The following is a 24,082-nucleotide window of genomic DNA, read 5'->3' as shown; positions in this document are numbered from 1 at the left end:
CTCAGTGTGCCAGGGGCCATTGTTCTTGCTAGGGGATATCTGAGCTGCCCAGAGTCAGTTCTGGGGCTCCCAGTTTCCAGGTCGGTGGCTCCCGACTCACACACAATCGTCCACTCTGTACCCTCCACCTTCTGGTCCCTGCACCCACCTCCAGAACACCATTCCCCTCTCAGCTTACGTGTCGTGTTCTGGTGGCCATCCATGATCCGTCCACCCCCAGACTTTGGTCCTTCGAATCACAAGGTCCTCCGCATGATGAAGAAGCTGTAGGCTCCTTGGGCGTCTTTGGAGGAGTGAAAGGAGGGAGGGAGGCAGCGGAAAACAGAAGCAGGAGCTTGAACCACCCTCTTCTGGCCTGCAGACATATACACAGACAGAATATTGTATACATAATAAATAAATAAATAGATTTTTTTTAAAAAAAATTAATTAAATTTTAAAGAAGGAAAAGAGTTGATTTTTAACATAATGGCATGCTTTTAATCCCAGCACTTAAGAGACAGAGGCAAGTGGACCTGTCTGAGTTCAAGGCCAGTCTTGTTTTAGAGTTCCAGGCCAGCCAGGGCGGCACAGAGAAAACTCTGTCTCAAATATAGAAAGCTGAAGATGATGGGGGAGGAAGGGACAGGAGGGGGAAGGAAGAAGAAAGAGAAGGGGGGGGGTCAGAGAGATGGCTCAGAGGTTAAGAGCACTGGCTGTTTTTCCAGAGGTCCTGAGTTCAATTCCCACATGAAGGCTCACAACTGCCTATAATGATCTGATGCCCTCTTCTGGACTGCAGGCATAGATGCAAGCAGACCACTGTATACATTATAAATAAATAAATCTTTTAAAAAATAAACAAAGAGGGGGAAAAAGAGGAGGAGGGAGAGAGAAGGGAAGGGAGGAGAGAAAGGAAGGACTGGACATAGCTAAGGTGCTGGGTCTTTAGAGTGTATGACAATGGAGGAGTCTTCACAGCAGGCCTGAGAGCCACTTTTTGTTGTTTTTATTTATTTGTTTTGAGACAGGGTTTCTCTGTGTAGCCCTGGCTGTCTTGGAACTCATTCCGTAGACCAGGCTGGCCTCGAACTTAGAGATCCACCTGCCTCTGCCTCCCGAGTGCTGGGATTAAAGCACCACCACTGCCCAGCTGAGAGCCCCTTTGGATTTCCAAATCAGACTGGAAGAGCCATGACACCAGGGGAGAGGGTTGGTTGCCAGTGAAACTCAGGATTGATGGGGCCCTTGGTGCGAGGCCGGGATGGTGGCTTTTCCACCCTGCTAGGAGAATCCTCCGCCTGGACAGTTGGTCCTCCCTCCACCTGGACAGTTGGTCCCCCAGCCCTGGACAGACTCCTTACTTTCCCCGATTCTGCCCCACCCTGTCACAGTGGAAGAATGAGACAGGGTGTCTCCATCCCCTTTCTAGAAGGTTCAGGAAGTTAATGAGGACAAAGCACGTAGCACTCAGGGGATGCAATTCTGGGAAGAGAGGAACCTGAGTCTGGGCTCGATGCCAAGGGTCAGTGGGGACAGCACTTGGGTCACTCAGCCTGACCACTGGCTGCCTCAGGGCTACCGCTCAACCCCTCTGACCAGCCACTGGGTCCCAGGGCTATTTCTGAGAAAACTACAGAGACAGAATGGAACATTCCACAGGGCCAAAGAGTCCTTTAATTCCTTCTACACACCGGCATGGCAAGGACTGCTGGGGGAAGTGGCCACTCAGGGTCCAGGCAGGGCTGCCAGCTCAGGAAGTCTTCGTTATCTACCACTAATTTGTCTTGGATTTAAGGCTCAGAGCCATGGTCAATGGAGAAGCCCACTGAGAATCTGCCTACACAAACCTGGGCACACCTGGCCATTGAGGCACTGCCTCCATCAGAATGGCTGTAGGCAAGTCTGTAGGGACATTCCCCACCCCCACCCCTCTCTCTCTCTCTCTCTCTCTCTCTCTCTCTCTCTCTCTCCCTCCCTCCCTCCCTCCCTCTCCCCCCCCCCTCTTTCATTTTGCTTTTCGAGACAGGGTTTCTCTGTGAAGCTCTGGCTGTCCTGTCCTGGAACTCTGTAGACCAGGCTGGCCTCGAACTCGGAGATCCACCTGCCTCTGCCTCCCGAGTGCTGGAGTTAAAGATGTGCGCCACCACCTCCTGGGTCCATTTTCTTAATTAATGATTCATGTGGGAAGGAGCAGACCACCTTGGGCAGTGCCATTCTGGAGCAGGTGTCCCTGGATGGACAAGACAGCAGGCCAATCAAGGCAGGGCAAGCAAGCCATAAGGAGTGGCCCTCCATAGTCTCTGCTTCAGTTCCTGCCTCCAGGTTCCTGTTTCCTCTGATGGCCAGGACCTGGAAGTCACATGAGTCAGCCCCCACCCCTAAGCTGTTCTTGGTCACTTTGTTCATTACAGCAGCAAAACAAGCAAGCTAGGAGCCTGTCCCAGGCTCAGCCAGAGAGAGAGGCACTTCGTATTGGACTCCATACCTCTGGACTCACTATCATGGGGACAATTGTCTCTAAGCTCTTCTTTCTTGTTCCGATTTCCGGTGAGTGCCCAAATCCCTGCCATCCTCCCCCAAATTGTGTGCATGCTTACCAGTGTTGCCTACAGAGCAGAGCTACAGTTTCTGGGGTGGGTGGCCAGGCCACTGAGGCACATAGTCCCACCAGTCCCCAGGTGCTGCACAGAGCTTTCAAACTGCTCATTGTCCCCTCTTTTGTCATACTGTGAATTGAATATACAGGGCCTTGTGTGTGCCAGTCCCTCACTGGGGGATTCTAGGCAGGGGCTCTACCACTGAGCCACACCCCAGCCCCTCACTGGGGGATTCTAGGCAGGGGCTCTACCACTGAGCCACACCCCAGCCCCTCACTGGGGGATTCTAGGCAGGGGCTCTACCACTGAACCACACCCCAGCCCTCATTGGGGGATTCTAGGCAGGTGATCTACCACTGAGCCACACCTCAGTCCCTCACTCACTGGGGGATTCTAGATAAAGTGCTCAAATGTTGAATCACAGCCCAGTCTTTATTTTCTCTTAACAACGGCAAGTTCTCACTAAGCTGTCCAGACTGACCTTGACTTCACTGGCTTTAATCCTGAGGAGGAAATGTCCAATTGGGCTGGCCTGTGGGCGTGCCTTTGGGGGAATAGTCTTATTTAAGGTAATTGGCCTGTGAAGATCCAGCCACTGCAGTATTGCACAGGGGGTTTTCAGTGACAGAAGAGCAGAGCTGTGCACAGGCAACCATTTGAGCTTCATTTCCTTCCGCCCTTCACCATGGCTGCGAAGTGATGAGCCACCTGCTGAGACTTCCCTGCCGTGGTGACTGTAACCTCTGAGCTGAGATATCCCATAGCTGGTTTTTTTTTTTATTTTTGTCTTTTGTCACAGTGACAGAAACAAATCACGGTGACAGAAACAAAATGAGGAGAGTAGGGAGTTTGCTTTTTTGGTAACAATCTGGATTTGAACTCGGTCTATGCCTAGACCCTACATTCTTCACTGTGGGCCTGTTTTAAGAATGTTATTTAGGGGCTGGAGAGATGGCCCAGAGGTTAAGAACACTGACTGCCCTTCCAGAGGACCTGAGTTCAATTCCTAGCAACCACATGGTGGCTAACAAACATATATAATGAGATCTGGTGCCCTCTTCTGGCCTACAGGCATACATGCAGACAGAACACTGTATATATAATAAATAAATCTTTTTTAAAAAGAAAATTATTGAATGCCAGCTGTCTAAATGAGAGGGGTAAATTGTCCAGATCACTGGGGCAGGCAGCTTTGGGGGGCGTTGCTCAGTCTGCCCCTCCTAACTGCTCAGAGCTTGGCACACTACCACTCAGCCTAGAACCTGCCATGGCTCCATCTGCTCCTGCTGGCTAGTCCATCCCCTGTGCCCTGCATGGGCAGGCTAGGATCTGGCTGCCTCAGACCTCTGAGCAGGGGTTACCCCTTCTCCCATTAGTGTCTGACGCCCCGCTTTCTCTCCCCCAGCCTTCCTTTTTCCTCGTCCCATCTCCGGTAGGTCTACCTCCTCCCAAATGTCTGGCAAAGGCTCCTTCTGGCCACTGCAGGAAGAAAGGGAAAAGTTAAGGGAAGGTGATCTTCCCTCCGCACAGAAGACATCCAAATCTGTGCAGTCTTGACTTGTTGTATTGGTTTGAACACAATCTCCAGAATATGAATGCTTGGCCCCACTTGGTTGCTCTGTTTGGGGAGACGTGGGAAGTGTGGCCTTGCTGGAGGAAGAACATCACTGGGGCAGATTCTGAGAACTTACAGACTCAAACCGTTTCATGTTGGCTCTCCCTGCCTGCTGTTGGCAGTGTGAGATGTGAGCTCTCAGCTGCTGCTCCAGCCACCTGCTTGCCCTCACTCTCGCTCACTGGCGCGTTCCTCCATCTTTTTCTGAGGCTCCTTGGCTCATGCTAGAACCGGCTTCTTCGGGACTCTAGCATAGACTGAGGACCAGCAGCTCTCTGGCAATCCTCCAGGCTTTCATCACCAGGTTGGGACTGCTGAGACCGAACAACTGCTGGATTCTTGGCCTTTCTGTTGTGGGACAGTCACTGTTGGGCCGCCCAGACCACAGCCCGTAAGCCAGTCCTCTAAACCCCTTATATGTTGTTTGTCATTAGAGAATGCTCGCTAATACATTCACCCAGTAGGGTGCTTGCTTCTCCTACTTGAGGCCTTGGATTCAATCCCAGTTCACACCCGTGATCCCAGAGTTCAAGGTCATCCTTGGCTAGCACTAGGCCAGCCTGAGCTCCATTAAGACCTTACCTCAAATTTAAAGGCTCACACCTTTGATCTCAGCACAAGAGAGGGAGAGGTAGATGGGTCTCTGGGAGTTCGAGTCCAGCCTGATCTAGATAGGGAACTCTGGACCAGACAGAGCTACACAGCGAGACCCTGCCTCGAAGCAAAGCTACAACAAAGCAGACAGAACTCAAGTCAACAGAACAAACTCTGAAAGCTGGAAAGTGAGAATTCATTGTCTAAGAAGAAGAAGGAGGAGGAGGAGGAGGAGGAGGAGGAGGAGGAGGAGGAGGAGGAGGAGGAGGAGGAGGAAGAAGGAAGAAGAAGAAGAAGAAGAAGAAGAAGAAGAAGAAGAAGAAGAAGAAGAAGAAGAAGAAGAAGAAGAAGAAGAAGAAGAAGCATTGAAATTTTTCCTGCGAGTAACATGCTGTCAAGTTTATCCGCTGTAAAATTTAGCATTTCAGGGCTGGAGAGATGGCTCAGTGGTTAAGAGCATCGCCTGCTCTTCCAAAGGTCCTGAGTTCAATTCCCAGCAACCACATGGTGGCTCACAACCATCTGTAATAAGGTCTGGTGCCCTCTTTCTGGCCTGCAGACATACACAGACAGAATATTGTATACATAATAAATAAACAAATATTTAAAAATAAATAAATAAAATAAAATTTAGCATTTCAAAACACCTCAAGGAACAAGAAAACAACACGCAAGCCATGTTTTCTTCCTCTGAAATAAGCTCCAAGATCCCCAGGAATGCATGATGCGCGGGAAGAAAACCAGCCCAGCCACAAGCCAAGACACACAGCTTTAAAAGCCAAGTGAGAAATCTGTGTCTGGTGACACAGCCTGCAACTCCGTAACCCAGAGACAGAATCAGGAAGATTGGTCTATGTAGCTCAGAGGCTAGCCTGGTCTAGTTCCAGTCACAGCAACACAGAGACCCTGCCTCAAGATACTATTTTTTTACATTTTCTTTAAATTTATTTATTTATTATGTCTACATTGTTCCTCCTGCATGTACATCTCCATGCCAGAAGAGGGCACCTGATCTCACTACAGATGGTTGTGAGCCACCATGTGGTTACTGGGAATTGAACTCAGGACCTCTGGAAGAGGAGCCAATGCTCCTTAACCTCTGAGCCATCTCTCCAGCCCCATTTACATTTATTTTTTGTGTGCATGTCTGTCTGTCTACCAATCAGTGTTGAAGGAACTGTGGGTTGCATTCCACCACCCAGCTCCCGCCACCGGCTAGCTTTACCTGAAATAACAACACACAAATTGTATTCTTTTAAACACTGCTTGGCCCATTATATCTAGCCTCTTCTCAGCTAACTCTCGCACCTGGACTAGCCCATTTCTAATAATGTGTGTAGCACCCCAAGGTGCGCTTACCGGGAAGATTCTAGCCCATGTCCATCCTGGGTCGGAGCTTCATCAAGTCTGCCCAGGAGAGGGGAGCTAAGGCGTATGAGTTCACTTCCTCTTCCTCCCAGCATTCTGTTTTGTTTTTGTTTTTTTTTTTTTTGGTTTTTCGAGACAGGGTTTCTCTGTGGTTTTGGAGCCTGTCCTGGAACTAGCTCTGTAGACCAGGCTGGTCTCGAACTCACAGAGATCCGCCTGCCTCTGCCTCCTGAGTGCTGGGATTAAAGGCGTGCGCCACCACCGCCCGGCTCCTCCCAGCATTCTGTTCTGTTTACTCCACCCACCTAAAGGCTGGGCCTATTTAATGGGCCAAGGCAGTTTCTTTATTAGCCAATGACCTTCCTCCATCAAATCAGTGTCTGTGTGTCACAAGATCAGAGGACAACTTTTGGGAATCAGTTCTCTCCCCTCATCACCATGTGTGTCCAGGGATAGAACTTATTTCATTAGGCTGATGGCAATCATCTCTACCCACTGGGCCATCTTGACAGCCCAATAATAATGCTTTTATAGCCACAGCAAATGCACAGAGTTCATGCATTATTTTATTGTGGTTAAAAACAAACATACAACGGTCCAGTGATGGCTCCCAGAATGAGAGTGCTTACTGCCAAACCTGGACCTAAATTCTTTTTTTTTTCTTTCTGGTTTTTCAAGACAGGGTTTCTCTGTAGCTTTGGAGCATGTCCTGGAACTACCTCTTGTATAGACCAGGCTGGCCTCAAACTCACAGAGATTCGCCAGCCTCTGCCTCCCAAGTGCTGAGATTAAATGCATGTGCCACCACTACCCGGCTGGACCTAAATTCAAACCCAGAGACTAACAAGATAGAAGGAGAGAACTAACTCCCTAAAGTTATTGTCTGACCTCCACACATGTGATGTGGCAAACATGTTCTGCTACTAAGCAGATAATTAATAGAATCGCAGAGTGTAAAACTCACTGCCTTATCTGTTAATGGGGGCACACGTTGTTGCCCAAGAGATCTCTAGAACTTTGTAGCATTGCTAAACTGAAACCCCGAACTCCTGAAACAAACCCTTTCCCCTACCTCCATCCTCAGCTAACCCAGTTCCACTTCCTGTTTTCTATCAATTTAACCTTGAAAGCAGAATTATGGGAATGCATAGGCACCCATGTGCTGGTAATTCCAGCTCTTTGGAGCCTGAGGCCTGAGGACCAAGAGTTCAAGGCCAGCTTTGGCTATGAGGTCAGGAAAAATGTAAAGGAAGGGAAAAAATGGGGGTGGGGAGAGAAGAGCGACGGAGATAGGAGGGGAGAAGGGGAAGAGAACGAGACGGGAGGTGGGGAGGTGCGTGGAGCTCATGATTCTGAGGCAGAAGTGTACAGCTGTGTGAGAGACGTCCCCAGTGGTGCAGGCATCATGCAAGACGACGAGGCAGAGGGGCAGAGAACTGGCTTCACAGTGTGGCCACAGATCTATGAATGGATCCGACTATTCATGCAACAAGAGCCCTGGGCACGCCCCTCAGCCACCACAGGTCCAACTCTTTTTTTAATTAGTTAATTAGTGGTGTAGGGGTGGTCTTCTGTCTATGTGTTACTTTCATTGGTTAAATAAAGAAGCTGCCTTGGCCTTTTGATAGGCCAACCCTTGGGCCAGCCTTAGAATGCTGGGGGAAGAAGGCAGTGTCTCCAACATGGACGCTGGTTAGACTCATGCCAGTAAGCCACAGTCAAGTGGTGATACCGATTATTAGAAATGGGTTAAAAGAATATGTAAGAGTTAGCCAATAAAAGGTTGGAACAAATGGGCCAGGCAGTGTTTAAATGAATACAGTTTCCGTGTAATTATTTCGGGTAAAGCTAGCCAGGAGCCGGGTGGCGGGAAGTGGCCGGCTGCTCCTTTTACTACAAATTAGTTCATTTTTATGTTTTACATACCAATCCCAGTACCCCTCCCTCCTCTGCTCCCCCTCCCCCTCCCCCCATCCCACCCCTATCTGGTCCTCAGAGAGGTTAAGGCCTCCCCTGGGAAGTCAACTGAGTCTGTCTCATCATCTTGTTGAGGCAAGCAGGTCCCAACTTTTAAACACCATTTGTATAGGGCTTAAAAATGCTTTTATTCATCTACGTGGTCCTGGGGATTAAACAGGGCCTGGTGCTCCCTAGGAAAGTGATCCTAGTTAGGGCTTCTGCTGCTGTGAAGAGATATCATGTGCATGGCAACTCTTATTAGGGGAAAAAAAAACATTTAATTGGGTAACTTCAATTTAGAGGTTTAGTCCATTATCATCATGGTGGGACATGGTGACATGCAGGCAGACATGGTGCTGGAGAAGGTGCTGAGAGTTGAGAATGAGTTACATCTTGGTCCCCAGACAACAGAAAACAGAGGCACTAGGCATGCCTTGAGCATATATGAGATCTCAAAGCCCACCTCCACAGTGACACATTTCCTCCTAATAGTGCCTCTCCGTATGAGTTTATGGGGGAAATTACATTCGAATTACTGCATTCCAAAACATTCTGGCCCCCATAAGCTTGCAATAATACCATAATGCAAAATGCATTTAGTCCAACTTCAAAAGTCCCCATAGTCTATCACAGTCTCAACAATGTTTAAAACTCCAAAGTTCAAAGTCTCCTCTAAGAGTCAGGCAATCTCTTAACTGTAACCCCCTAAAAATCAAAATAAAAAAATAAGACAGAGCCAGGCGGTGGTGGCGCACGCCTTTAATCCCAGCACTTGGGAGGCAGGGGCAGGTGGATCTCTGTGAGTTCGAGGCCAGCCTGGTCTACAAGAGCTAGTTCCAGGACAGGCTCCAAAGCTACAGAGAAACCCTGTCTCGAAAAACCAAAAAAAAAAAAAAGACAGACCACATACTTTCAACATATAGTGGCACAGGATGTACATTACCGTCCCCAAATGTAGGGAGGGAACATAGTGAGGGCACATACTGGAACAAAGGAAGACCAAAAACCAGCTGGGCAAACTCCAAGCTCTGCATCTCCACGTCTGATGTCAAAACACTCTTCAGATCTCCAGCTCCTTCCAGCTTTGTTGATGGCAACACACTTCTTTCTCTTGGGCTGGTTCCGCTCCCTGTTAGCAGTTTTCCTCGGCAGGTATCCCATGACTCTGGCATCTCCAACATCTCGGGGTGTCCGAGGCAATCCAGGCTTCTCTTTTACAGCTTCACACAGTGGCCTCCCTCAGTCTCAGAGGAATATTCTGTAATTCCTTTCTTCTATCCATGATGCTAAAGCCAGAACTACGTGGCTGAAGCTGCCAAGTTCTGATGCTTGCTGGGGCTGGAACATGACCCCCTCATTCAATTCCATCTTAACCAGCTTTCTGTTTCCCATGGTCTCCTTCACTGCCTGAGCTTGACTGTCCTGGAACTCCATCTGTAGTTTGAACTGGCCTTGAACACTATCTGTAGATCAGGATAGCCTGAACTCTGAGATTTTATCATCTTTTCACCAATTTTCTCTTTTCAATGTTTTCCTTCATCGCCTAAGCTTGGCTGTTCTGGAGCCTGCTCTGTAGACCAGGCTGGTCTCAAACTCACAGATCTGCCAGCCTCTGCGTTCTGAGCACAGGAATTAAAGGCGTGCACCACCACACCCTAGTCTAACTAAGCTTTTCTCTAATTCCCTTTCTCAAATTGGCAACTTAGCTGGGTGGGATCTTGCCCTGAGGTATCACACCCTTTATTCCATTTCTTAATCTGTTTATCTCCTTGAACACAGGATTTAGCTCCATTCCACTTCCTGGTGCTCTTTTTCTCCCCAAATTTTACATTTTGTATTTTTCCTTGTTCAGTTTGCTCCTTTTCATTATAAATCTTCATTAGAGTTAATACTAATAACCACATACAGAGTCTGTTCTAGGCTGTTTTGAGATTCCCTCTGCCATCAGAATTAATCCAAAATGCTTCACTTTAGCCTCAGACAGACTCTTTGGACAAGGGCAAGAGGTAGCCACATTCTTCACCAAAATATCACAAGAAACATCTCTAGGCCACAGACTCACATACTCTGCTGAAACCTCTCAGGCCAGGCACCCACAGTCCAAATCATACTCAGCACCACTGTCTTCCGTGCTCCTACTAGGAGGGCCCATTAGGTAGCTCTTAGAGTGTTCAGCTGCTTTTCTAACCCACAGTCCCAAGGTCCATATGGTTGGGCCTATTACAAGCAACACCCCAGTCCCTGGTACCGACTTCTTTCAGAGTCAGGGTTCCTATGGCTGTGAAGAGACACCATGACCACAGCAGCTCTTATAAACGAAAACATTTAATTGGGGGCTTACACTTTCAGAGGGTTTAGTCCATTATCACCATAGTGGGACCTGGCAGCATGCAGGCAGACGTGGTGCTGGAGAAGGAGTGGAGAGTGGAGAAGGAGCTACATTACATCGTGATCTTGCAGGCAATATGAGGTGAACTGAGGCATGCATTGGGTGGGCATGGTTTGAGCACACGTGAGATCTCAAAGCCCACCTCCACAGTAACACACTTCCTCCAACAAGACCACACCCACTCCAACAAAGCCACACCTTCTAATAGTGCCACTCTCTATGAGCTTATGGAGGCATTTACATCCAAAGTACCACAACTGCTGAATTACAGCTCAAACCCCTCACTCGGGGGATTCTAATCAAGATTTATACAACTAAGCCAAACCCCAAACCCCTCACTGGGGGATTCTAGGCAGGGGCTCTATCACTTAGCCACACCCCAGCCCCTCACTACCCTCACTACCCTGCACAGGTTCTGACCACTGTCCCTGGCTTCTGAGGCCCATGAGGGATGCAGAGGACAGCAGAGTGTTAAGCATAGTGCTGAAAGGCCTGTCGGCAGTGATGTGTCTGCACCAAGCCACTCCTGGGCATGATTTGGGTTTTATTTTTGTGTTCTTTCTGGACCTGGAACCCGTGGTCTTGTACATGCTAGACAAGCGCTCAGCCACTGAGCGACACCCCCAGTCCTTTCCCTCCCTTTTATTTCTATGGCATCTCACTAAGCTGCCCTGGTTGGCCCTGAACTCCTCCTACCCCAGCCTTCTAAACTGGTGGGATTAAAGGTCTACCTCACCCTTTCCTCCACACCCCCTCCTTAGCCTAGCTGTCAGTAGCTATGTTTTATGATCTGATCATACAGGAAGTGAAGGCAGGCAAAGGAGGCTGAGACTGTAGCCCAGCAGTGAAGCGCTTGCCTAGAATCCCTACGGGAAGTCTTAGAGCACAGCTCAGCCACAGAGTATTTGCCTAGCATGTGCAAGGCCCTGGTTCCAACCTCAGCACTGATAGAAAATGAGAGGGAGGAGAGACAAAAGAATAAAAGGTTCAATCCAGCAGAACTTCTTCCCCTACTGTCTTAGAATTTTTTGTTGCTTTGATAAGACACCATGACAACTCTTGCAAAGAAAACATTTAATTGAGGTGGTATCTTACAGTATCAGAGGTTCGGTCCATTATCAACATGATAGCGTGCAGGCAGACATCTTGACCAGAAGGCAGCAGGAAGTCAACTGAGGGAATCTTGAGAAAAGAGACCTCAAAGCCCACCCTCACGGTGACACACTTCCTCCACCAAGACCACACCTACTCCACAACAAGGCCACACCTCCTAACAGTGCCACTTTCTTTGCAGGCCATTTTTCTTTCAAACCACCACACCTACAATGTGGTATGCACACATCTCAAGGGGAAGAATAAAGACAGACCTGGGGGGCTGGAGAGATGGCTCAGAGGTTAAGAGCATTGCCTGCTCTTCCAAAAGTCCTGAGTTCAATTCCCAGCAACCACGTGGTGGCTCACAACCATCTGTAATGAAGTCTGGTGCCCTCTTCTGGCCTGCAGGCATACACACAGACAGAATATTGTATACATAATAAATAAATTTTTTAAAAAAAGACAGACCTGGGGTAAACTCACAGAGCAAGGATGGTGGTAGCTTTAGTAGATTGTCTAGAAAATGATCCAGCATGCAGCGTGCCTGCAATTCCAGTGCTTGGGAGGTGGAAGGCAGTGAGATCAAGAACTCAAGGCACTCAGCTACACTGCAATTTCAGGCTAACAGAAATGGCGGGCTGGTGAAATGGCTCTGTGTGTAAATGCACTTGCTGCCAGGCCTGATGACTTCAGTTTGATCCCTGGGATCTGTTGTGGTTTAGATAAAATGCTGTGGTTTCCTAAGGGGTGCAGCGGTGGACCACAAGGGCCAGTGGGTCCCAGACAGGGAGCCAGGTGCCAGTGAGAGACAGAGACAGATAGGCACACAAAGATGGATAGGCATACCACGCAGAGTGAGGTTGGATATTTATTTAGTGGGTTATGGAAAGGGGGAAGAAGGGGAATGAGAAGAGAGAGGTAGAGAGAGAGTGGGGGAGGGAGAGAGGGAGGGAGGAAGGGAGAGGGAGCAGAAGTTACCTCTTTAGGAGAGAGATGGAAAAGAAAGAAGGAACTCAGGCTGGATGCAGAAGGAAGATCAGCTTGCCTCTGTGGACAGAGGTAGGGGGGAGGTGGGGGGGTGGTAAGGTAGTGGGCAGGGCTTGTCTCTTAAAGGGACAGGACAGACCATTACAGGATCCACATAGTGGAAGGAAAGCTAGCTGCTGCAAGTTGTCCTCTAACCTGGTCCGTATGTATGCTGTGGCACACGCACGCTCAAGTGCACACACCAAAGAATGTAACAACAACATTTTTTGTGTGTTTTTTTTTCTGTAACCACCCTGGATGTCCTGAAACTCGTTTTATAGGCCAAGCTGCCCTCTAACTCACAGAGATTCCCCTGCCTCTGCCTCCCAAGTGCTGGGATTAAAGGCGTGTGCCACTGCCACCCAGTTAGTGTAACAAAATTTTAGAAAGAGAAACAAAATAGTCAAAGGCACTCCAAGGAGTCATTGTTTTGTGTGTGCCATTTAAATATTACAAGATCAGTGAGAAATAATTGCTGAACTCATCGCAGTTGGCAACCTTCCTGTCTGTTGGTGGCTTTGTCTGTGGGAGAGTCTCACACAGCCTGGACTCTCCTGGAAGTCATTATGGCAGACATGACCTTGAGCTCCTAATTGTCCTGATTCCACTTTCCAGGTGCTGGAATTACAGGTGTGTCACACCACACCTGTCTCTAAATACAGCAAGTGGTTGTGGTTCATGTATGAGTAGAAAAAGAGGAATCTCAGGTCAGCATCCCACAGGAAAGCTCCAACATCCATTTGAAACAGTCAAAATGCGAAGGTAGCCAGCTGTCTGTCATCAGGGGAATGCATAAAATGCAGATAGGTGGGTTGATGGAGAGAGAGAGAGAGAGAGAGAGAGAGAGAGAGAGAGAGAGAGAGAGAGAGAGGAGGAGAGGTGGAGGTGGGGGGGCTCAGAGACAAAGAGTATCTGCTGCTTTTACAGAGGACCTGAGTTTGATTCCAAGCACCTATAACAGGTGGCTTTCGTTCCAGAGGGATCTGGTGCCCTCTTCTGGCCTCCAGGAGTACTGCACCCATGTGTTGCACATAAATATGTCTGTATCCCCAATAGAACCTATTCATCTGTAAGAAAGAACAAAATTATGTCACTTGTACAAAAAATGGGTCGAACTGAAGAGCATTGTGCTAAGAAAAGCCCTCAGACTTAGAAAGGCAAATATTGCATGTTTTATTTCATATGCTGAGTCTAGATTTAAAAAAAAAAAGCCTGTCGGATGTGTGAGTTAGAAGGGCAGATATTTGTGGAGAGTAGAGGTGAAGAGGGGAGTGGGCAGTGGGCTGATCTGGAGTGGAAGCATAAGGGAAGATTTCATAACAAAATCTTTCCTTCCTTTCGCCTCTTTTTCTCCTTTCTCCCTTCCTCTCTTTATTTTCTTTCTTTCTTTACTATTGAAAAATTTGAAAACAGGGCCTGGTTCAGGCCCTGGCTGGCCCTGGGCTTACTGTGTAGCCAAGAATGATTTTGAACTCTTGATCATGTACCAAGGACTGGGATTACAGACATCTGAGACCATGCTCCATTTAAAAAAAAGTTTATTTATTTATTATATATATATATAGTATTCTGTCTACATGTATGCCTGCAGGCCAGAAGAGGGTACCAGACCTCATTACAGATGGTTGTGAGCCACCATGTGGTTGCTGGGAATTGGAAGAGCAGGCAATGGTTTAACCGCTGAGCCATCTCTCCAGTCCACCATGCTCCAATTTTGCAGAGCAATTTTCAAAAAGGGGTGGGGTGGGGCCATGAAGTAGCTCATCACGGAAAATCTCCTGCTTCGGCGCCTCATTACAGAGTTCAGTCCCCAGAACCCAGGGGAAGGAGCAATGGATCCCTGAGAGTGGTCCTCTGATGTCCATGCCCAAGCCATGACACAAAGGCACCCCACACAAATAAATAACACGTGGAAAAAATGGTGATCATGAACAGTTTTAAAAACTAGGGCATTGGAGCCAGCAAGATAGCTCAACAGGTGAACCAGCTTGTCACTCATGCCTGGTCATCTGGGCTTCACCCCTGGAGCCAACGATGGAAGGAGAGAAGTGACTGCCACAAGTCACGATTGCATGTGTGCACACACACAGACAAATGATAAATTTTAATTTAAATTAAAAGAGAAAACTAGCTGGATGGTGGTGGCACACGCCTTTAATCCCAGCACTTGGGAGTCAGAGATCTCAACTCTGTAAGTTCAAGGCCAGCCTGGTCTACAGAGGAAGTTCCAGGAGAGACTCCAAAGCTACAGAGACCCCCCCCCCAAAAAAAGAAAAGAAAACTAGAATATTATAGGAATGAGAATCTTGCTTCATGCCCCTTGCAGTGATCTTCTTCCCAGCTCTTTGCAAGGATGGGATAGCTAGGAAGCAGTAGAGCAGGGGCTGCGACTCCAGTCTGCAGCTAGACTTGGAGGGCTGTTGCTTGAGGTGGAGGAGGAGACGGATCTTACAGACCCAGAACTCTGGCTTTTGGACAAGGGAAGGAATCACAGAAGTGGATCATTCTAGGAAGGTGGCTCTGCCTGTTCGTGAAGGACCATTGTAGGTGAAAACACCTGCAGTCACCTGCTACCCAGGGAGGCCAAGAGTGCCCCCTGCCTGTGCCCTTGCCTGGGGCAGCCTTGTGAACTCCTGAGTTCCCTGTTTCAGTAGCAGAGTTCTTGCCTAGTATACTCAAGGACCTAGGTTCAGTCACCAGTATGGGTGGGGCAGAGGGCTGGAATACAAATCTCGGGCTAGGGAGATGGATGGTTCCATTGCTAAATCTCAGTGAGTTCGAGGCCAGCCTGGTCTGCCAAGCAGTTCCAGGATAGGCAGGACTGTTACACAGAAAAATCCTGTCGCAAAAAAGCCAAATAAATAAATAAGAAAGAGGGAAAGAGAAGAAGAGAAGAGAAGAGAAGAGAAGAGAAGAGAAGAGAAGAGAAGAGAAGAGAAGAGAAGAACATAAGTTCAGTTCCCAGAACTAATGGACCGCTGGGTATGGCGTCACCTCCTTGTATCTTGTATCCATACAGGTGGCTCCTTGAACCTCAGTAGCCAGCCAGTCTAAACTGCAGCGTAAGTTTCAAGCCAGTGAGAGACCAAGGTGGGGCAGGGCGATGGCTCAGTGGATAAAGGTTCCTGCGCCAAACCTGACGACGTGAGGTTTGATCCCTGAGACCCGTAAGGTGGAAGGGTAGAACAGATTCCTGTGGGTTGTCCTCTGATCTCCACTTGGGGTCACGGCACGCAAGTCACAACCCCACAATTAATCAACCAATGTGAAACAAATTATTTTAACGGTGGGCGGATCTTGAGGAATGATCTCGGAGGTTGACCTCTGGCTTCCACACGCACACATGTACGTGCAGCTGCACACCTACACATACACGAAAGCACAACACAAAAACGCCCCCCAGAACAACCCTATTTTCCAGACTTGATGTCCCCAAACTTCTCGACTGCCCGGGTCTTCGCCACATTTTTCCTGGCCTGTTAAAAACTCTGCCTTGCCAACGAAGTTTCTCCCAGCGCGCATTCATTCATGGATTTGCAACTGCACTGTGCATCCCGCGCAGACTCGGGTGGCCGGGGCGATCCCGATCTGGTGGGCATACGCCTGCATCCCTTTGGCACGTTCCCACAAATAGCATTTTCCGGAACACACACTCAGGTCTCTCCGCTAGCGTCAGCCCTTGCTCGGGGATCGCGCCCCAGCAGAGATTCAGGTGGTGGAGGAGGAGGCGCTCCTCTCAGACCCCACCCCTCCTCGCTCCAGATGACCAACGAGGGACGCGGGCCTCAGAGGCCACGCCCATTGTGTGCAGCCAGCCCTCTGATTGGTCCTTCCATGCAGTATCTTCCCGCCCTCGCACGAGGGACGGGGAGGGGTGAATGGAGTGGAGGCGATCCCTCCGCCCCAGGGCTCCCCTCCCTGTCCTGGCACCAGCCTGCCAGCCGCGCCACTCGCGCTGCCCCCGGGAGGGGACCCAGGCGTCCGGATCCCTCCCCGCCAGGCCTCCACGTCGCCGACCCGCTATGGCCAGGCGCAGCTCGTTGTTCATCCGAATCGTAGAAGGGAAAAATCTGCCTGCTAAGGACATGTGAGTAACGGATAGGGGTGGCTACCCCAACTTTGCTGGAATCCCCTTTTATACACTTGACCTTTGCGGGGGTCCTTAGGGCCTCCCCACAAAGAGAGCGGTGGAGAAGGTGTGGCATGGGCAGCCACGAAGGGGGATTGGCTAGGAAAATGGGGGCAGTGAGATTAACTGTGGGTACCTTGACTGGGATGGAGGGGGAGGCAATAGCTGAAGGCAGGAGGTAGGGGAGGGAGTTTCTCGATCTGGGAGAGGCAGTAAATCGGGGTTCAAAGGGGCAGGGGTTTTAAAGGACTGAGGCTGGCGCTGGGGTGGCCTCGTAGTGAGAACTGCCCAGGGTGTGGCTGGAAGGAGCGGAATGCCCCTTAACAATCAGCGTTCTTTCCCGGTACTTCCAGAGCCCATAATAACCTCGAGTTGTCCGCCAGACTTGCTTGCTGTTCATTTGGGCAGGGGAAAAGTGAGGAGTCAGTCAGGGGGCCAGGAGTGATGCAAAGAGGGAGGATTTAGTCTCCCTGGACTTTGCGAGAGCCCGCCCTTAAATCGCTCCCTGCAAGGCATTTCTCTTCGGTCCATTTTACAGAATAGAAAAGCGAGGCCCACAGACATGCAATGCTAGCTGAAGGTGTCAAAACAAAATCTTGAATCTAGGGTTCCTAACCTGCATTGCTATATTTAATAAAGCTTCTTCTAATCCCTGGCCAGATTTGGGAAGCTTGCAGGCACCCCTTTATCACACTGTTTCCCCGTAGGTTCCCGAGATCAACCGCGGGACTCCTCGAATGTGCTTCGTGGCTTTTTTACGTGCAGCCTTAGACCATTCGTTTTTTGCAAAGCCTTGGTTTCCTTTTCTGTTAGCCGAGTGTCTGAAATCCTAGTATCGGGGAGAAGTGGAAATCATAAAACTAAAGAAAGAGGTGGGGCAGAGACCTAGGGTTCAAAGTCCGCTCCGGGTCCCCGGTGGGTTCCTGGCTGCAGAGAACGGAGAAGCCAGAAGCAGCGGAGGCGGGAGGGCATCTCTCTCCGGCGGCCCTCCCGGCACTCTCAGCGCCAGGAGCAGTTCCAGTTCAAGGCCCCCTGGGCCTGAAGAGTCCAGCTCAGCAGTTGCCATGGCAATGCGGAGGGAGGAGGGTGGGCCTTCTCAAGGTGGGTTTCCGTGCGTGGAGAGAGGAGGGGCGCCAGTGGGAATTAGGTCTCTAGGGTGGGGGCTGGATGAGCTTCGATGAAGGGTTCCATCCCCCACAGCTCCCCAGTCCCTTCCAGTCCGTCCCCCCCCCCCCACTCCCTGACTCCCTCCCTTCCTTGGGCACTAGTAAACCAGGTCATCTTGGCTTCCTCTGGCTGGTGGTGGCTGGGAGGAGCAGCCCCTTCCGTCTGTCACCTCCTCCCCTTCTCGGCTCTGCCAGCTGCTTACTCCACTGCCTGACTCCAGAAGCTCTTGGGCTGTGCCTACCTGGGCCCCACCGCTCTGGGACTCTGGAACGAGGTCTCCACCCCCAGGAAAGGGGCCACCCAGTCCTGGGAATCCTAAGTCTGGAATCTCTTTCCAGGCCCTGCTTCCCAGCCTGCTTCTCCTGACACCCCTGATCACCGTTCCTCTCCTTGCACCTGGTGGCTGGCTATGTGCACAGCCCTGACCTGAAAACTGCCTCTTGAGCCAGCTCATAAATGCCAGCCCCCACATTTGGGCCTTTCTCTTGATCAGTTCTGCTTTCAAATATTGGAGACCCTCTGACATCCCGTTTTAGAACACCCTCCCCCCGAAAACTCCTATTCATCCTACAACACCTTTCTCAAACGTTCTCCAGGCTTTCCCTAGAGCCTTTGGGAAGGGTTCTTGGATCCAGTTGTTGCTCTTAGACATTCTGGTCACCGAGTAGAAGCCTCCAGGGGTTGCCAGTCCCTGACAAGTGTGAGGGCAGAGGCCGTGACTCATGTCTCTGAGCTCCTGTACCATAGGGATATATTCCTCACCCTGTGTCTCCGGCTGTCTCAAGCTCACCATCCTCCCTCTGCCTCCCAGGGTATATGACATTATATGAGTGTGTCACCGCACCTGCCATTCCTTTCTTCTTCTTCAGCTGCCATTGTGAGACGTGTTCTGATTCTGCCTCTCCATCCTCTCCTACCACCTTCCATCCCTGGGTACCTGGGTAGGCTGGACAAAAAGCTGTGCCCCACTGGCTCCTACACCCTGTGGCCCTGGGGACAAGCCTACGGCTATTTCGGGGTTTGCCCTCTCCTTCCTCTTCCACAGTCTAGAAACTGCCAAGGCCCTAAATATAGAGGCCCACAAGTCGCCAGACTGGGCCAGTGGCCACTGGCTTGAGGAAGGAATGGTGGAAGAAGACAGGGCCCACTTCCACAGGTCTCGCTAGGATGGGGAGCATTGTTAGGGCACAGGTGCCAGGAGCTCTCTGGTGACTGCTGCTGGGCCCCGCTCTTTACAGTGGATACCTGTCTGCTCTTGACACTGCCTCCTCCCACCCCTCTGGTGCATTCTCCCACCTGGTCATGCTCCTGCCTCCGCGCTTTTGCCTACCATTGGTCCCGCCTATAAACGCCGTCATTCATTCCGGGACTCACTCATCCATTCTGCAAGGCCGCACTGGGTCTGTAGCACAAGCTAAGGAAGGGTCTCGCTCCAAGGAACCCGTGAGCTAGGAAGTGCTAGCAGGGCAGAGGGGACCCTCTGCTGGGCCACAGCCCAGAAAGAAGCTGGGTCCTGTGGCACATGCCTGTTACCCAAGTGCTCCGGAGGCTGAGGCAGGAGGATCAAAAGCCTGCGATTAGGCTGGGTTACAGAGTGAGAAGCAGTCTCAAAAAAGCAGAAAGACAGCCCAGAGGCTCGAAACGACTCCTTGGTTTAGAATACTTACTGCTTTTGCAAAGGACCCACGTTCAGTACCCCGCACCTTTGTGGGGTGTGTAACTCCAGCTCCAGGGACCCGGCATCCTCTTCTGAATTCCGTTGGCACCTGTACTCACATGTGCACATGCCCAAACACAGACACGTGTGTGCGCACACACACAACTTTAAAAAAAATCTTTTTAGCTGGGCAATGGTGGCTCATGCCTTTAATTCCAGCACTCGGGAGGCAGAGGCAGGCAGATCTCTGTGAGTTCGAGGCCAGCCTGGTTTACAAGAGCTAGTTTCAGGATAGCTAGGGCACTGATCATTGAGGCTCTGTTCCTGGAGTGCACTTAGGACCCGATTGTCTGAGGCCTGGATTTTTTTTTTTTTTTTGAGACAGGGTTTCTCTGAGTAGCCTTGGCTGTCCTGGAACTCACTTTGTAGACCAGGCTGTCCTCAAACTCAGAGATTCGCTTGCCTCTGTTGGGATTAGAGGCGTGGGCCACCACCTGGCGAGACCTGGAATCTCACAGCTTTGATGCTGGTGCGATTCAAATTAGGATGCTGGAGGGCGGACTCACTGGAGGGGAGAGAACTTGTGTGGTCACAGGGACCACCACTGAAGTTCCACGACATCTGTGACCTTGTACACACCAGCCTTGCTGTCTCAGATACTCTGGGGAAGCTACCCCGTGAGCTGATGTTACACTTCCCGCTTTCCAGAAACCAAACAGCCTGGGCAGATGTTTCCTGTTTTGTTTTGTTATGTTTTTTTTGGGGGGGGGGAGGCTTTGGGCTTCAGTGGTATTCCCTGCCTCAAGGGCCCCTATAGACAGTTGGGACATAGGGACTGGGAATGTAGCTTAGAGAGAGAAGGTTGGCTTAGAATTCCCCCAGTGAGGGGCTGAGGACATGGCTAAGCAGCAAGAGTACTTAATTAGACGCTTCCATTGACAGTCGAGAAAATGTGGCTCGGCCTTAGGACTCTTGCCTAATATTCAGGGAGGCCTGAGTCCATCCCCAGTGTCTAAAAATAAATAAATAAAATAAAATAAATTGGGAAGTAGAAAATGGGATTCCCTAGCTTGTATCACATAAATCCACTTCCTTTTTATGAAGGACAAACAGGCACTGTGTTTGCCCGCTACCCTCATAACCTCATGAGCTCCACGGTATAAATATATGGAAAATCCTGGACTTGCCTTCTCCAGCCCTCCTTTCTCGGGATCATTCATTCATTCATTCACTCAGCAAACACTTGGCCCCTGTCTTGGGTCAAGCCCTGTGATGAGCAACAAAAGAAGATACTCACCCACACTAGCTTCTAGCCCTGAAGGGAGGCAGGTACTACTGGGTAGTTGAGCTCTTGCCTGGCCTGGGGTGCGGAAAATGGAAGGATAGCAGGAGCTGTAGCCTGCAGGATCCCAAAGGGTCCCCTACTCTGTCTCCGAGGCAGGAGAGGGTTTTTACAGGAGGAGGGACAACGGGAAAGACTCAAAGGGAAACATACAGGGACAACAGCCTTTGGTGTGGAGGCTAGAGGTGCTGGGAGATGCCTGGCCTTTGTTGCTAAGACTATTTTGGCACCAAGCCGAGGGGTGGAGAAGGAGCAGTGAGTGGCGCGAGCACACACACACACACACACACACACACACACACGTCGTGGACTCAGAAGCCCACAGTGAAGGTCCCTCTTCATCCCCCTCCCAGGGGCTCGTGTTCTGAAAGGCTTTGGGCTGCACCCTGGAGACGGTGCCTAAGTCTCCACTGTCTTCTCGGGATGCTTCTCAGGCAGATGGAAGGCACTGCCTGGGAGAAGCCCTTTCTTCTTCCCCCTCCCGTCCCCCTTCCCCGAAACTTCCAGAGCTAAAGCTGCCTAAGCCCCGCCCCTAGAAAGTTTCCTACAAGTCCCGCCCCAGCAGGCCTCCCACCAGCCCCACCCGCGGAAAGCTTCCCTCCTTAGCCGGGGTTTAGATGGTTTCCCCTGCCAAGTCGCTTACTTCCCCACAGGCCCCGCCCAGGTCCTGGATTTTTGCAAAAGCCCCGCTCACAGCCCCACCTCCGTAGTAGTTCCTCATTCATCAGGCTTGCCCCCTCGGCCTCTCCTCCAGACCGTTCCCCCAAGCCCTCCAGTAAGGATCCATCTCAGTGCTCCGTCCCCAGCACCTTGCCTTTTCGCCCCCGCCGGGCTCCTCTAGAACTTGTTTCAGCCCCGCTCCTAAGTCCCGCCTCCAGCAAATTGTCCACCCTAGGCCCCACCCCGTCAGTGTCCCTAGCCTCGCCCCCAGGCAACGTTCCCGCCCTAGTCCCCCTCCCCTCCTCTCGGACCTCACCCAGCCTGGTGTCATCTGGCTGCCAGCCAACCCCATCCCTTGCCCTTCTGTCTTGCAGCACGGGCAGCAGCGACCCCTACTGCATCGTGAAGGTGGACAATGAACCCATCATCAGGTACCCGCTGCTCCCTTCCTGAATCCAGGGCTGACTGACCCTCATCCAGCCACCTGCTCCTCCTGGAGGGCATGGATGAAGGCTAGGAGTCCCTCATCTCTCTGGGGTTCCGGTACTGTCTCTGCTCCAAGCTGAGAAAGACCCGACCTGTAACTTTGGAGTTACAGCAAACTCAGCTATAAGCTATCCTTATCTCCTGCCCTGCGGGCAAGCAATTGTCACCTGCCTGGTTCCATCTTTACCACCGGAGAGACACAGTGATGAGCAGTTAGAACACTGTCTCCACCAGTCTCCCAGCTAACCCTTTATCAGCCTTTGGAATTCATTGCAATGGGCAGGTGGCGAAAGTAAGGCTCAGACCAGGTAACTTGCCCAGAGCCTCACACCGAAGGAACTGACAAACCCAGACCGGAAGTCAAGTCTGGCTTACCCCAGAACTTCGTTCTGCTCTGTCTTGGTGCCGCTCTCCTTCTGAGAGATTCTCTCACAGAGATCATACCCAATAAATCCGTTCTTCAACCCAGAAGGGCTGCTTCCTCTGGATGTGCCCTTTCCACCAGTCCCTGATTTGTTTTTAAAATGTATTGCCATTAATTTATTTATTATTTATTTATTTATTTTATCGTTTATTTATTTAGGGATGGGGGAAGTGCATCCCAGTTTGTAGGCGAAGGTCAGAGAGCAATTTGCAGGATTCCGTTCTCTCTTTCCACCATGTGGGTCCCAGGCTCTCAGGCTGGGCAGCAAGCTCTTTCACCCAATGTGCTATCTCGCCAACTCCAACTCCACGGACTGGTGTTTGCTGTTCTAGCCCATCCACCACCCGGACCCCATCCTCTAAAGTTCATGACCAGAGCTACTGGGTTGCCATGCACACCTGAACTGGTGCAGCCATTGCTGACACCTCATACCAACTGCAAGCTAAGCCTAAATTCAGGCCTTCTTTAAACCATGGGCAGCAGACAGGGAGAGGGCTATGGTGGTTCTGCCCCACACAGACAGAGAAGCAGACAGTCCGGTGTCCTCATGACCTACCTGAGAAGTAGTTGGGGCGGAGCAGCCCCCTGAGCTTCCATCTGGTCCTCTGGTGACTTCAGCTCCCATGAAACCATGTGTCCTGTTGAATCCCATGAGTTGATTGACAGCTCTGTTCTGGTGGGGGAGGGCTGCTCAGCCTCTGCCCTACTACTCGAGACTGGCTACCGTCAACTGTGAGATCTATGTCCCCAAATTACAGTAATAGCTCATCCCCTATCCAGGGTGGACAGGAAGCCAACAGCAATGACTGAAAGATAGGAAGGAAACGTGTGCTCAACCAATGTGATTACCGGGTACCAGATGCAAAGAAGGTAGGGGTGGCATGGCCAGATGTTGAAGGGCGTTCTCCCGTAGGACAGCCACTGTGTGGAAGACCCTGTGCCCCTTCTGGGGTGAGGAGTATCAAGTTCATTTGCCTCCCACGTTCCACGCGGTGGCCTTCTATGTCATGGATGAGGATGCTCTCAGGTAAGTTTGCCCTGCTCTGCAGCTGGACCAGGATGTGACCATTGCTGACTGCTGGCCTCTTTGCATCCTATTTTGCGCTGCACTGGTGGGGGTGTCCAGAGGGCCTGGGAGGAGGCGGGGCTGAGCTTGCGTATGAACTAGCTGCACACACGTGTGCATGCACATTGTGACGTGAGCTATGAAGTGGGTACCCAGGGGGCATGAGTTTGGTGTGTTTTAGATCACCATGAGAGTGTCCACAGCCTGCACAAGCGTCCTGCAATCTGCCCTATTGTGCTGTCCTGCAGTTGATGGCTTCCTGGAGGGTGGGGGCTGGGCTTGGAGGGCTGAGTTTGCTGGGCTCCAGGGAAATTCGTTCCATATTTCAGCTCTGACTCTCTCTTTCCACCCCCAGCCGGGACGACGTTATTGGGAAGGTCTGCCTCACGAGGGATATGCTAGCCTCTCATCCAAAGGGTAAGATGTCCCATCTCCCCAGAGGTCTATTTAGTACCTGACTCCCACCTCTCAATGTAGCTCCTCTTTTCTGTCCATTCCCCACACCTGAGTCCCAGACCCAAGAGGA

The 24,082-nt window shown here is 50.7% G+C and overlaps 1 protein-coding gene across 6 annotated transcripts in view; it reads left to right on the top strand.

Moving 5' to 3' along the window:
* The first annotated feature begins 16,477 nt into the window (after positions 1 to 16,477).
* Rasa4b (RAS p21 protein activator 4B) overlaps positions 16,478 to 24,082 on the top strand; it is a 29,287-nt gene continuing 21,682 nt past the window's right edge. For 4 of the 6 annotated variants that reach the window (XM_075976619.1, XM_075976647.1, XM_075976613.1 and 1 more), the window contains exons 1-4: positions 16,478 to 16,712; positions 21,955 to 22,011; positions 23,404 to 23,517; positions 23,912 to 23,973. In XM_075976619.1, coding sequence (XP_075832734.1) covers positions 16,504 to 16,712; positions 21,955 to 22,011; positions 23,404 to 23,517; positions 23,912 to 23,973 — 442 coding nt within the window. In that variant the 5' untranslated portion in view covers positions 16,478 to 16,503. Of the gene's footprint in view, positions 16,713 to 21,954; positions 22,012 to 23,403; positions 23,518 to 23,911; positions 23,974 to 24,082 lie in introns of those variants that run through there. The other 2 variants (XM_075976627.1, XM_075976656.1) reach the window with 2 other exon arrangements.

This window comes from Microtus pennsylvanicus, chromosome 1, assembly GCF_037038515.1.
Source record: "Microtus pennsylvanicus isolate mMicPen1 chromosome 1, mMicPen1.hap1, whole genome shotgun sequence".
Classification (NCBI taxonomy): domain Eukaryota; kingdom Metazoa; phylum Chordata; class Mammalia; order Rodentia; family Cricetidae; genus Microtus; species Microtus pennsylvanicus.
The sequence above is the reverse complement of the archived record's forward strand: the minus strand, read 5'-3'. Positions and strand labels throughout refer to the sequence as shown.